Source organism: Micromesistius poutassou, assembly GCF_964030765.1.
Source record: "Micromesistius poutassou genome assembly, chromosome: 22".
Lineage (NCBI taxonomy): Eukaryota > Metazoa > Chordata > Actinopteri > Gadiformes > Gadidae > Micromesistius > Micromesistius poutassou.
The window spans coordinates 8,137,996-8,150,736 of NC_140292.1; the positions used below are offsets into that span (position 1 = coordinate 8,137,996).

At 40.9% G+C, this 12,741-nt stretch overlaps 1 protein-coding gene across 1 annotated transcript; it reads left to right on the forward strand.

Moving 5' to 3' along the window:
• Nucleotides 1-1,369: 1,369 nt before the first annotated feature.
• LOC311367586 (myosin heavy chain, fast skeletal muscle-like) lies at nucleotides 1,370-9,850 on the forward strand (the record flags this gene model as incomplete). Its single annotated transcript, XM_084486409.1, has 30 exons — nucleotides 1,370-1,469; nucleotides 1,594-1,712; nucleotides 1,799-1,948; nucleotides 2,039-2,209; nucleotides 2,301-2,601; nucleotides 2,742-2,812; nucleotides 2,946-3,033; nucleotides 3,136-3,253; nucleotides 3,376-3,499; nucleotides 3,577-3,713; nucleotides 3,798-4,053; nucleotides 4,163-4,405; nucleotides 4,488-4,664; nucleotides 4,755-4,900; nucleotides 5,003-5,093; nucleotides 5,738-6,127; nucleotides 6,228-6,354; nucleotides 6,518-6,636; nucleotides 6,744-6,940; nucleotides 7,026-7,209; nucleotides 7,305-7,470; nucleotides 7,572-7,696; nucleotides 7,792-8,100; nucleotides 8,192-8,395; nucleotides 8,501-8,626; nucleotides 8,767-8,880; nucleotides 8,964-9,068; nucleotides 9,165-9,260; nucleotides 9,396-9,476; nucleotides 9,830-9,850. The coding sequence occupies 30 exons, from the start codon at nucleotides 1,370-1,372 to the stop codon at nucleotides 9,848-9,850; spliced, it is 4,656 nt and encodes a 1,551-aa protein (XP_084342535.1).
• Nucleotides 9,851-12,741: the final 2,891 nt, after the last annotated feature.

Sequence of the window (12,741 nt, forward strand, 5' to 3'; positions counted from 1 at the left end):
ACCTTCTTTTCATACCCAGTGGAGAATCCGGTGCTGGAAAGACTGTGAACACCAAGCGTGTCATCCAGTACTTTGCTACCATCTCAGTGGCTACTGACAAGAAGAAGGAACAAGCTTCCAAGATTCAGGTATGCTTAAGAAAACATAAAATCTGTATACTATATAAGAAATGTATCATCACAAATGACATGAAACACCAGAGATGTAGCGATGCTCTGAGAACTGAGGATCAATACTGTAACTTTTATCATAGGGGTCACTGGAGGACCAGATTATTGCAGCCAATCCCCTGCTGGAGGCCTACGGTAATGCCAAGACCGTGAGAAATGACAACTCATCTCGTTTCGTAAGTACAAACTTAGTATGTCAAATAAATTAAATTAAATACTTGATCTTTGACAAAAACTGAAATGAGGCTTTGTACAGGGTAAATTCATCAGAATCCATTTTGGTGCAACTGGTAAACTGGCCAGTGCTGACATTGAAACTTGTAAGTATCTTCTACCCAAATAACAACAAATAAAGGAAAAGTACAATTCTTTGCACTTGTTTCATGCCCATCGACCTGTACACTGGGATCTGACGGGGCTATAAAGAAACCTAAACTTCTCCCAACTTAAAGTGCAAAAAAACGGACTATCCCTTTAATGCTCATTATGGGGGGAATAGGTTTTGATCTAGTAATGTCAATCAAAACTTTGTACTATTATTTTAAAACCTTGAAGATCTGCTGGAGAAGTCCCGAGTGACATTCCAGCTTCCCGATGAGAGAGGCTATCACATCTTCTACCAGATGATGACCAACCACAAACCTGAGATTGTTGGTAAGATGGTTTAGTAGTGAGAAATAAATGTTGCAGTAAGATGTATTGTTATTCTATAGGCTTGCCTTTAACTTATCATTCAGGACTTTGAAGTACAAAAATAACAATTGAAGGTTTCAATATTTGTCACTCAAGTTTAAAATTGAATCATTAAAATGACCATATTATATTTTCTGCAGAAATGACCCTCATCACCACCAACCCCTACGACTTCCCCATGTGCAGTCAGGGTCAGATCACTGTGGCCAGCATTGATGACAAAGAGGAGCTGGATGCTACTGATGTGAGTCAATGTTAACAGCTACCTTAGGTAGCTATTTTAACAGGCAGGGACTAACCGGGAACAAAAAATATCTATGGACTCTGGGCCGATCAGAAAACTTGGAGGGCTGTATGTACAGCAGATTCACGAAAGCTCTATATGTTTCTATATGCTATATGTTAATAGAGACTCTTTGAATATTCTTTGAATTTCATTTAATATTATATAATTTGTTTTCCTACAGGATGCTATTGATATTTTGGGTTTCAATAATGAGGAGAAGATGGCCATCTACAAGTTTACTGGTGCTGTGCTTCACCACGGTAACATGAAGTTCAAGCAGAAGCAGCGTGAGGAGCAGGCTGAGCCTGATGGCAATGAGGGTGAGTTCAAAATGTTTTCAAAAAAACACTGGACATTTCCAAAGTCCAGCTTTACTGTAAATTGTTGTATTCACTATCTGTACAATCATTGTCATCATTCTTTCTTTCATAAAAAAAAATGCAGAGGCCGACAAAATTGCCTACCTGCTTGGTCTCAACGCTGCTGACATGCTCAAGGGTTTGTGCTACCCCAGAGTGAAGGTCGGAAATGAGTTTGTCACTAAGGGACAGACAGTACCTCAGGTATGTTAATACCATGGAATGATTATCGAAACATCATTGTAATAGTAGTCATTTTCATGTATATCTGTTCTTCCACCCTGCTCTAGGTGTATAACTCAGTGAGTGCTCTGGGCAAGTCTATCTATGAGAGGATGTTCTTGTGGATGGTCATCCGTATCAACCAGATGCTGGACACCAAGCAAGCAAGATCATCCTATATTGGTGTGCTGGATATTGCTGGTTTTGAGATCTTTGATGTAAGATTGCATTTATTATAATAACAATTTCCCCAGCTAAAATAAGCGTCTACGTGGATGAACATTTGCTAAACTAATGTTCTATAACAGTACAACAGCATGGAGCAGCTGTGCATCAACTTCACCAATGAGAAACTGCAACAGTTCTTCAACCACCACATGTTCGTCCTGGAGCAAGAGGAGTACAAGAAGGAGGGTATTATCTGGGAGTTCATTGACTTCGGTATGGACTTGGCTGCCTGCATTGAGCTTATTGAGAAGGTAAACATCATTGTATAACTAAATATCACAGTTCTAAGTCTGATTCAAAACCATCTTATCATAATGTTTCCTGATATTTCTTTCTAAATAGCCAATGGGCATCTTCTCCATCCTTGAAGAGGAGTGCATGTTCCCCAAAGCCTCAGACACTTCCTTCAAGAACAAGCTGTATGAACAGCATCTTGGCAAAAACAAAGCATTTGAGAAGCCAAAGCCTGCAAAGGGAAAGGCTGACGCTGACTTCGCCATGGTGCATTATGCTGGTACCGTGGCCTACAGCGTCACGGGCTGGCTGGACAAGAACAAGGATCCCCTGAATGACTCTGTTATTGGGCTGTACCAGAAGTCCTCAAACAAACTGCTGCCTGTCCTGTATCCAGCTGTAGTTGAAGGTACATATTCATATCATGTAACCATAGTTGATAACTGTTCATCCATGATATAATACACATTTATTTTGAAGCCATTTATTGCCTCTATTTTATAAACAAAAACTTGAAAAATGTTACTAATTACCAATAATTTAAAACAGAGACTGGGGGTGCAAAGAAGGGAGGCAAGAAGAAGGGTGGCTCCATGCAGACTGTGTCTTCACAATTCAGGGTAAGGGTTAACAAGCAAATTAATGTAGAAATATATGTAATTTGATACAATTTCATATGTATTCTATGAATTTGTTTGTTATCAGTTCATTTGTATATATTTTTCTATATTTTATTCTGTGATGTGTCTTTAGGAGAACTTGGGCAAACTGATGACCAACTTGAGGAGCACCCATCCTCACTTTGTGCGTTGTCTCATTCCCAATGAGTCAAAAGTACCAGGTAATATTTCTTCAAATAATATGATGAGAGGTTGGTGTTGTAGTAGGATATGGCTAAATGAATGTCATATTTTATAAGTAAGCAATCTATAACATTTCACAGGAATGATGGAGAACCACCTGGTTATCCACCAGCTGAGATGTAACGGTGTACTGGAGGGCATCAGAATCTGCAGAAAGGGCTTCCCCAGCAGAATCCTCTATGCTGACTTCAAGCAGAGGTATTACCTCATTGACAGAACAATTATATTGTCACGATTATACAATAACTTGATTTACATATTTAAAACTTTAACTTTTATATGCACCTAACATTTAAACACTTAACATTGCACTCCTACAGATACAAAGTACTGAATGCTAGTGTCATTCCGGAGGGACAGTTCATTGACAACAAGAAGGCTTCTGAGAAGCTGCTTGGGTCCATTGATGTGCCTCACGATGAGTACAAATTTGGACACACCAAGGTCTGTTTATTGTTGTCAATAAGTATATATGTACTTGATTGAACGTTACTCTGACTAGATGCATTTCTTACCTTAAGGTGTTCTTCAAAGCTGGTCTTCTGGGTACTCTTGAGGAGTTGCGAGATGAGAAGCTGGCATCTTTGGTCGGAATGATTCAGGCTCTCTGTCGTGCTTACCTCATGAGGAAGGAGTATGTGAAGATGACAGCTACAAGGTATGTTTCAAAAGATACATAGGAAGATATGCTATTTTGTAAAACCAATAATTGTTTAGTAAATGGACTGCCTTTGCGCCACAGGGAAGCTGTTTACACTATTCAGTACAACATCCGCTCATTCATGAATGTTAAAACCTGGCCATGGATGAAGGTGTACTACAAGATCAAACCTCTTCTGAAGAGTGCTGAAACTGAGAAGGAGCTCTCTGCGATGAAGGAGAACTATGAGAAGATGAAAACAGATCTGGCCACTGCCCTGGCCAAGAAGAAGGAACTTGAGGAGAAGATGGTTTCTCTACTGCAGGAGAAGAATGACCTTGCATTGCAAGTGGCCTCTGTAAGTAAAAAAATGTATTTGTCTCAACATGTACACACAATGAGATACATGTGATATGACATTTGATATGACATTTGATATGATTGATATGACAACACAATTTAAACAGGATGGAGATAATCTGAATGATGCTGAAGAGAGGTGTGAGGGACTCATCAAGAGTAAGATCCAGCTGGAGGCCAAACTCAAGGAGACAACTGAGAGACTGGAGGATGAAGAGGAAATGAATGCTGAGCTGACTGCCAAGAAGAGGAAACTGGAGGATGAATGCTCTGAGCTCAAGAAGGACATTGATGACCTGGAGCTTACCTTGGCCAAAGTGGAGAAGGAGAAACATGCCACTGAGAACAAGGTTTGTAAAGATTCTTTGAAAGGAGATAGAATAAAATAAAACACAAATAAGCATGTATTACACATCATTTTGTTTTGTTTAGGTTAAGAACCTGACTGAGGAGATGGCGTCTCAGGATGAGAGTGTTGCTAAGCTGACAAAGGAGAAGAAAGCCCTCCAAGAGTCACATCAGCAGACTCTTGATGACCTGCAGGCAGAGGAAGACAAAGTCAACACTCTGACCAAGGCCAAGACCAAGCTTGAACAGCAAGTTGATGATGTGAGAAAAGCTCAGATCAGTCATGCAGTTGAGTGAATATTCAATATTGCATTTTATTGTTCTTAATTATTTTCAATTATTGACATCCAGCTTGAAGGTTCTCTGGAGCAAGAGAAGAAGCTCCGTATGGACCTTGAGAGATCCAAGAGAAAGCTTGAGGGTGATCTGAAACTGGCACAGGAATCCATCATGGATCTCGAGAACGACAAACAGCAGTCTGATGAGAAAATCAAAAAGTAATGGCATCAAACTAATTATGCTTTGTTTTTAAAGATTCATACATTCATATGTATATGATTTGTATGCTATTAAGTTGTGTGGTATTGTTTCATCATCAGGAAGGACTTTGAGACAAGTCAGCTTCTAAGCAAGATTGAGGATGAGCAGTCCCTGGGCGCTCAGCTTCAGAAGAAGATCAAGGAGCTTCAAGTAAGATAATTTATATGACAATCCCACATCAATGTACCATAAATAATAGTACATTTTTACTAGGGCTGGGCAAGTTAACGTGTTAATAACGCATTAACACAATCATATTTTAATGCGATTTATGACAAATTGCCCACAGAATGTCAACATTCATGTCAGAAATCATTTTTGTTTTTAGTTCCACTTACTCTACATTCAATTACACTTGCAGTAAGTGACTGCCTGATTACAATTGCAGCAAGTGACAGCCCGTTCACAATTCCTGTGATGATCTGTGGTGCTACTTAATTGAATTTAACTATTGTACTATTGTACAATTGTACTAATTAACTGCCTGTTTACAAATCCCAAATCTGTGGTGTTCCGTAAGTTTCATATTCAACCCACACTGAGTAAGTCAATAAAACTCCCTCGAGATCACTTGGTCTAGTTTTTGCTTATTAAGTACATTTGGTATGAATGATAATGTGTCATTCCATTTGATGATCTAATTTAACTTTAATTGGAGTGGATTTAAATAGAATATTAAAAGTGTGATTGATCGCGAGTTAACTGACCAAACTATGCGATTAATCGCGATTAAAACTTTAAATCTTTGCCCAACCCTAATTTTTACAAAACATTATGTATTCCTTACTTATTAGGCACGTATTGAAGAGCTGGAGGAAGAGATTGAGGCTGAGCGTGCTGCTCGTGCCAAGGTTGAGAAGCAGAGAGCTGATCTCTCCAGAGAACTTGAAGAGATCAGTGAGAGGCTTGAGGAGGCTGGTGGAGCCACTGCTGCTCAGATTGAGATGAACAAGAAGCGTGAGGCTGAGTTCCAGAAGCTGCGTCGTGACCTTGAGGAGTCCACCCTGCAGCATGAAGCCACTGCTGCAGCTCTGCGTAAGAAGCAGGCTGACAGTGTAGCAGAGCTGGGAGAACAGATTGACAACCTCCAGCGTGTCAAGCAGAAGCTTGAGAAGGAGAAGAGCGAGTTCAAGATGGAGATTGATGACCTCTCCAGCAACATGGAGGCAGTTGCTAAGTCCAAGGTGAAATATCTTTGAAATAAAATATCCAATATTATAATTAATACTATATAATCTATATAAGAAACCACTTTTGCTAACAACTAAAACATTGTATCACCAGGGAAATCTGGAGAAGATGTGCCGTACTCTGGAGGACCAGCTGAGTGAAATCAAGGCTAAGAGTGATGAGAATGCTCGCCAGATAAATGACATCAGTGCTCAGAGAGCAAGACTGCTGACAGAGAATGGTTAGTATTCACAATTACTTAAAAACAAACCTGCATATTAGAATAGCCCTAACCATAACCTCAACACTAACCTCCAACAAATGCAACCCAACCCTAATCATATATTTAGGGAATACATGTGGTATTGCTATATTTTATAGTGAAAATTGATGTCATCACCTAGGTGAGTTTGGTCGTCAGCTCGAGGAGAAAGAGGGTCTCGTCTCCCAGCTTACCAGAGGCAAGCAGGCCTTTACTCAGCAGATTGAGGAGCTGAAGAGGCTAAATGAGGAAGAAGTCAAGGTAAACCATCTTTACAATTTTTTAATAATCCTTTCATGCTAATTCATGCTACTTTTTTCATGCTATGTTTAAATGTGTTAATTAAATAAGTCAATCACCTTTTGCAGGCCAAGAATGCTCTTGCTCATGGTGTGCAATCAGCCCGCCATGACTGTGACCTTCTGAGGGAGCAGTTTGAGGAGGAGCAGGAGGCCAAGGCTGAGCTGCAGCGTGGAATGTCCAAGGCCAACGGTGAGGTGGCTCAGTGGAGGACCAAGTATGAAACTGATGCTATCCAGCGCACGGAGGAGCTTGAGGAGTCCAAGTGAGTCAAATACTTAATACTTTGGCTAAAGTAGACATTATATTTGATGAATGTCCACAAATTAAACCATGTGATACTTTAACAGGAAAAAGCTTGCCCAGCGCCTTCAGGAGGCTGAGGAACAGATTGAGGCTGTGAACTCAAAGTGTGCCTCTCTGGAGAAGACCAAACAGAGACTCCAGGGTGAGGTGGAGGATCTCATGATTGATGTGGAGAGGGCCAACGGACTGGCTGCCAACCTTGATAAGAAGCAGAGGAACTTTGACAAGGTGTTTTATCATTCATTGAGATGGCAGTTTATATTATCCTATGTTTTTTTCTTCAAATGATTAACGTGTACCGCCTTATTGACAATATTGTGCAGGTTTTGGCTGATTGGAAGCAGAAATATGAGGAAGGCCAGGCAGAGCTTGAAGGAACTCAGAAAGAGGCTCGTTCTCTCAGCACTGAGCTTTTCAAGATGAAGAACTCCTATGAAGAAGCTCTGGATCAGCTGGAGACCCTGAAGCGTGAAAACAAGAACCTCCAACGTGAGTTAAACTGTTCATTTTGGCATCAATGTTGCCAAGATTACTACATATATAACTTCATTGGAATTGATGACAACAACAGTATGTAACCCTCCTAACAGAGGAGATTTCGGACCTGACTGAACAAATTGGTGAGACTGGAAAGAGCATCCATGAGCTGGAGAAATCCAAGAAGCAAGTGGAGACAGAGAAGAGTGAGATCCAAACAGCCCTAGAGGAAGCTGAGGTGCTTGTAATAAAAATACAAATAAATCAAGCGATACCTTTGTTATTATGAAATAGAATATGTAATGAATATGCTAACATTGGTTTATAATTTAGGGTACTCTGGAGCATGAAGAGTCCAAGATTCTACGTGTCCAGCTGGAGCTCAACCAGATTAAGGGTGAGGTTGACAGGAAGCTGGCTGAGAAGGATGAGGAGATGGAGCAGATCAAGAGGAACAGCCTGAGGGTCACTGACTCCATGCAGAGCACACTGGACTCTGAGGTCAGGAGCAGGAATGATGCCCTGAGAATCAAGAAGAAGATGGAGGGAGACCTGAATGAGATGGAGATCCAGCTGAGTCACGCCAACCGCCAGGCTGCTGAGGCCCAGAAGCAGCTGAGGAATGTTCAGGGACAACTGAAGGTATGACACAAACTAATGTCCAGGACTTAAAATATAAGGACATTAATATCCTGTTGTGACATCTTCCATGGTGTTTTCATGTTCATTTTAGGATGCCCAACTGCATCTTGATGATGCTGTCAGAGGAGGTGAAGACCTGAAGGAGCAGGCTGCCATGGTGGACCGTAGGAACGGTCTCATGGTGGCTGAAATTGAGGAGCTGAGGGCAGCTCTGGAACAGACAGAGAGAGGCCGCAAAGTGGCTGAGCAAGAGCTCATTGATGCCAGTGAGCGAGTTGGACTTCTGCACTCTCAGGTAATCAAACAAACATATTCTTCCAAGAAATGCTCCTGAGTTTCCTAATATTTAGCGAGATTATACATGTGTCATAAACATTGCAAACATTGACATTTATTTTAGAATACAAGTCTTCTGAACACAAAGAAGAAGATTGAGACTGACCTGGTCCAAGTCCAGGGTGAGGTGGACGACACCGTCCAGGAAGCCAGGAATGCTGAAGAGAAGGCCAAGAAGGCCATCACTGATGTAGGTTTGCTTTTATTTGTTAATTCATTGAATTGGAAATTGCTGAATTGAACTCTCGATTAATATGATATATTTTATGTAAGGCTGCCATGATGGCTGAGGAGCTGAAGAAAGAGCAGGATACTAGCTCTCACCTGGAGAGGATGAAGAAGAATCTGGAGGTCACAGTGAAAGACCTGCAGCACCGCCTGGATGAGGCTGAGAACCTGGCCATGAAGGGTGGCAAGAAGCAGCTTCAGAAACTGGAGTCCAGAGTAAGATACTGTCACACATGGATGTATTTACAGTTCCAGCATAATAAAAGAGTATATTTATTGAAAATATTTGATTTCTTAAGGTGCGTGAGCTGGAAACAGAGGTTGAAGGTGAACAGAGACGTGGAGTAGATGCTGTTAAGGGTGTCCGGAAATATGAGAGGAGAGTGAAGGAACTCACCTACCAGGTATGCCAGATTGTATTGAAAATAATATGTAAATCAATGTATATCCGAAAAGATTACAGTCAAGAGTCTGGGGCGTAACCATTTTCATCACTTTAGACTGAGGAGGATAAGAAGAATGGTGCCAGACTCCAGGATCTTGTTGATAAGCTGCAGCTGAAGGTGAAGGCTTACAAGAGACAGGCTGAGGAAGCGGTAAGTAGAAACGATGTAACAAAATCAGGTTATTGCATCAATTTTGGTGCTTCTCATTTAAACAAAATATGTATGTTCCTACAGGAGGAGCAGGCCAACTCTTACCTGTCCAAGTGCAGGAAGGTTCAACATGAGCTGGAGGAGGCTGAGGAACGTGCTGACATCGCTGAGACTCAGGTCAACAAGCTGAGGTCTAAGAGCCGTGATGGTGGCAAGGTAAGTTCATCACTGTATAATGATGTGTTCGAGATGCATCGTACACCACCTGCACAAGTTGCTCTTGTGACGTAAATTCCTGGCTTGTAGCACTTACAGCGCAGCCATCTTTGTTTGTGGAGTCATACGATCCACCTCACTGAACTCGGTGGACTCTAAGAATCCCAAGATATTATGACCAAAAGGGGGAGTGCCTCAGTTAAATTACGCAAGAAAGCTGGGAGATTTCCCACTTTGTAATGTGCAGGTGGTGTACGAGGCATCTCGAACACACCATAAGCCCACTCAAAAAGAAATGAAATGCAATAAAAATGTTGGTTGGTGTAATGTCTTTCTTTTTTTCTCTTCCCCAGGGAAAGGAGGCGGCTGAATAAGATGTAATGCATCATTCATTGTACATTTGGAAAGGCATGTCATAAAATATGGCTTCTTGTAAATTATGAGCTGCAATAAAATATCATTACAAAGCATCTTTTGTTGATAGTTTCACTAATTAGTTTATTATTTTGAGTAACAATGGGCCATTCATCACCATTTCACCAACTTTTGAATTAGAATCTGTCAACATTAATAAAACTCATGTAAAAGTAGTTTCTGTAGAGGCATCCACCACCACCTGACAGAGTTTCGTTGTATGTTAACTCTTGAAGTTTATTTATTCGTTTATTTATTTATTCCAGGTATACAACATCTCTTCTAGGGCTGCTCACCACTCAATCAACACTCGGCTTCCGACCTCAGCCCTGCGTGAGGGTCTATCCCTCGTTTGTCCCTTTCCCGCTGCTCTTCTCCCGTTTCTCCCGTTACCTTTTCAAAATAATAGTCCTCGCACCTTTTCAGTGCTACATAATACTCCCACACCCCAAAAGAAATGTCCTAATTTCAAAGACAATAATAAAAAAAATCAATACCAGAGAGAATAGCACCGCCTGTGTAGTAAAGGCAAACATCAATCTATAACATGAGCCATCCAAACTTTTGTGTGATCCATAGAATAACAACATTGTAGGTGAGCAGCCAAAATAAATAAAAATAAAATATCTTTAACCATTACCAATACAGAGCATGAAGATAGGGATGTAATGGTATGAAAATTTTACCTTACGGTTATTGTGACCAAAATTATCCTGGTTTTCGGTATTATCGCGGTATTTTTTAAAGTGTGTTCAATATGTTCAGAAAGCACTGATAGGCCTACGCAAACTGAAATAGTTAAAAAAGTGTTTATTATATTTATTTATATATTATATTATCAAAAGTGCAACTTTTAACATCAAGGGAACAAGGGTTCAGCATGTAAACAGCTTGTTTATCAGGAACATTTACAGTAGTGCAGGTTTAATCCAAACATTCAAGACATAAAGAACAATATGTAAACAATTACTCGCTCTCCGTCTCCCGCCGACACTTCCTCCGCAGATCGCCGTGACAGCGACCTCCTCCTCTCCCCCGCCTTCCCCCGCTCAGCGCCCGGCTACAACCGATAACGGGAGTTGTTTTGTACTTTGACACTTGTGTATAAATACTACTACGACGACGGTGACTACTACTACTTAAGACAGAGAGATCTGAGATCTGGTTAATTTCCCCGCACATCAGGCTTGAGGGAAGCCCAGGCTGATTGTCCGCTGAACTCCTATATAACGGAGTTAGTAACTGAATTACTCTATAATAAAAGTAACTAGTTACCAGAGAAAGTAATTATTTGCGTTACTGTAAAAAAAAAAAAAAAGTAGCTTTGTAGATGCGTGTGTCATTGTGGGATGCTTCATTGAATTAGAGTTTCTTACAACGGATGTCGACAAAGTCTTTGCTCCTGGACATAATGTTCACTTTACATGCACATTCTTGCCTTTGACCTCAATGAATTTGAAGTAGGGCTTATATCTCCACCTTGAAAATGCCAACTTTTCATCGGATTGCTCCGGACTCGCCATTTCTACTGCTTCATCGAATCTGTTTGGTGTTTGTGTGTGCGTGTGCGTGTGGCACTCGCATCCTGGCTTGTGTGTAAAAACACTGGCTCCGATTGGCTACCATGAAACACGACTCTGCCTTAGCCAATCATAATCGCTTATCTCGTTGTTAACCCACCCGGTCTCCGTCCTCACTAGCAGTTTGTGTGTGCAGCCAGGGGTGCGTTCGGATTACGCAGTTTCTTCAATCAATTCATAGTAACGCACCGCATTCAACTGTCAGTAACGGTAAAGGCGTTGTAACGACGGAAAAATTAATTAGTTAGATTACCCGTTACTGAAAAAATAACGGCATTACCTAACACTGTTATTTTAAACGGCGTTATTCCAAACACTGCTCGGATGAAGCGCTGGTTTCCACACCACGGGTGCGGTTATCCACCGCAATAATAATTTTATTTGAAATGAAAACGGTAATTGTTATTGACAACATTTTTATCGCGGTTTACCGTTATACCGGTAACCGTTACATCCCTACATGAAGATAACAAAAACAACAACAATAACAATGCGTCCACATGAAGCCTTGGCTATAATGTCCATTATAACTCAAAGTCCTGTTGAGGGGACGGTACTGTGGATGTATGTATGTGAGGTTGTTGGGAAAATGATGGCGTGGCTGGCAAATTGGGATATGCTAGAAACCCTGAAAGAGACATACAATACAGGACTAGTCACAAGAACAGAAAGTAAAGAACAAAAAAACAAAAAACAACATACCCTCTGAATTATCTATACTGATTTAGCAGCAGGACAGACTGATGTACAAAATAGTTCTTTAGTCTGTTTTTCTTAAATTTGGGGACTCTAAACCGCCTCATGGAGGGCATCAGTTCATATTCTCCATTTAAAACATGTAAGGGGTCAGAGGAGATACTTTTCGCCAGTCTAAGCATGCTCTTGGTCTGGGCATCTTTAAAGGAGTGTAACACGGTCTCAACAGGCCTACCAGTAATTTTAGCGCAGATCTTAATTTGGCTATAAAGTTTCTTTTTATAGGCTATAGATAGGCTGTTAAACCAGGCCGTGCTACAGTACAATATCACAGTTTGAACAACAGACGTATAAAAGAGAGACAAAATCTGTCTCTGACTGCTAGCACCAAACGATCTAAGTCTGTGTAGGGAATAGATACGCTGCTGTACCCTCTTACAAATATGAGGGGACCATGATAAGGTTGCATCTATCATCACCCCCAGATATTTGTAAGATGGAACTTGTTCAATATCAATACCATGGATGGCCACAGGCGGTGTCGTACCACCAGGAGCAAGACCAAAAATGATTTC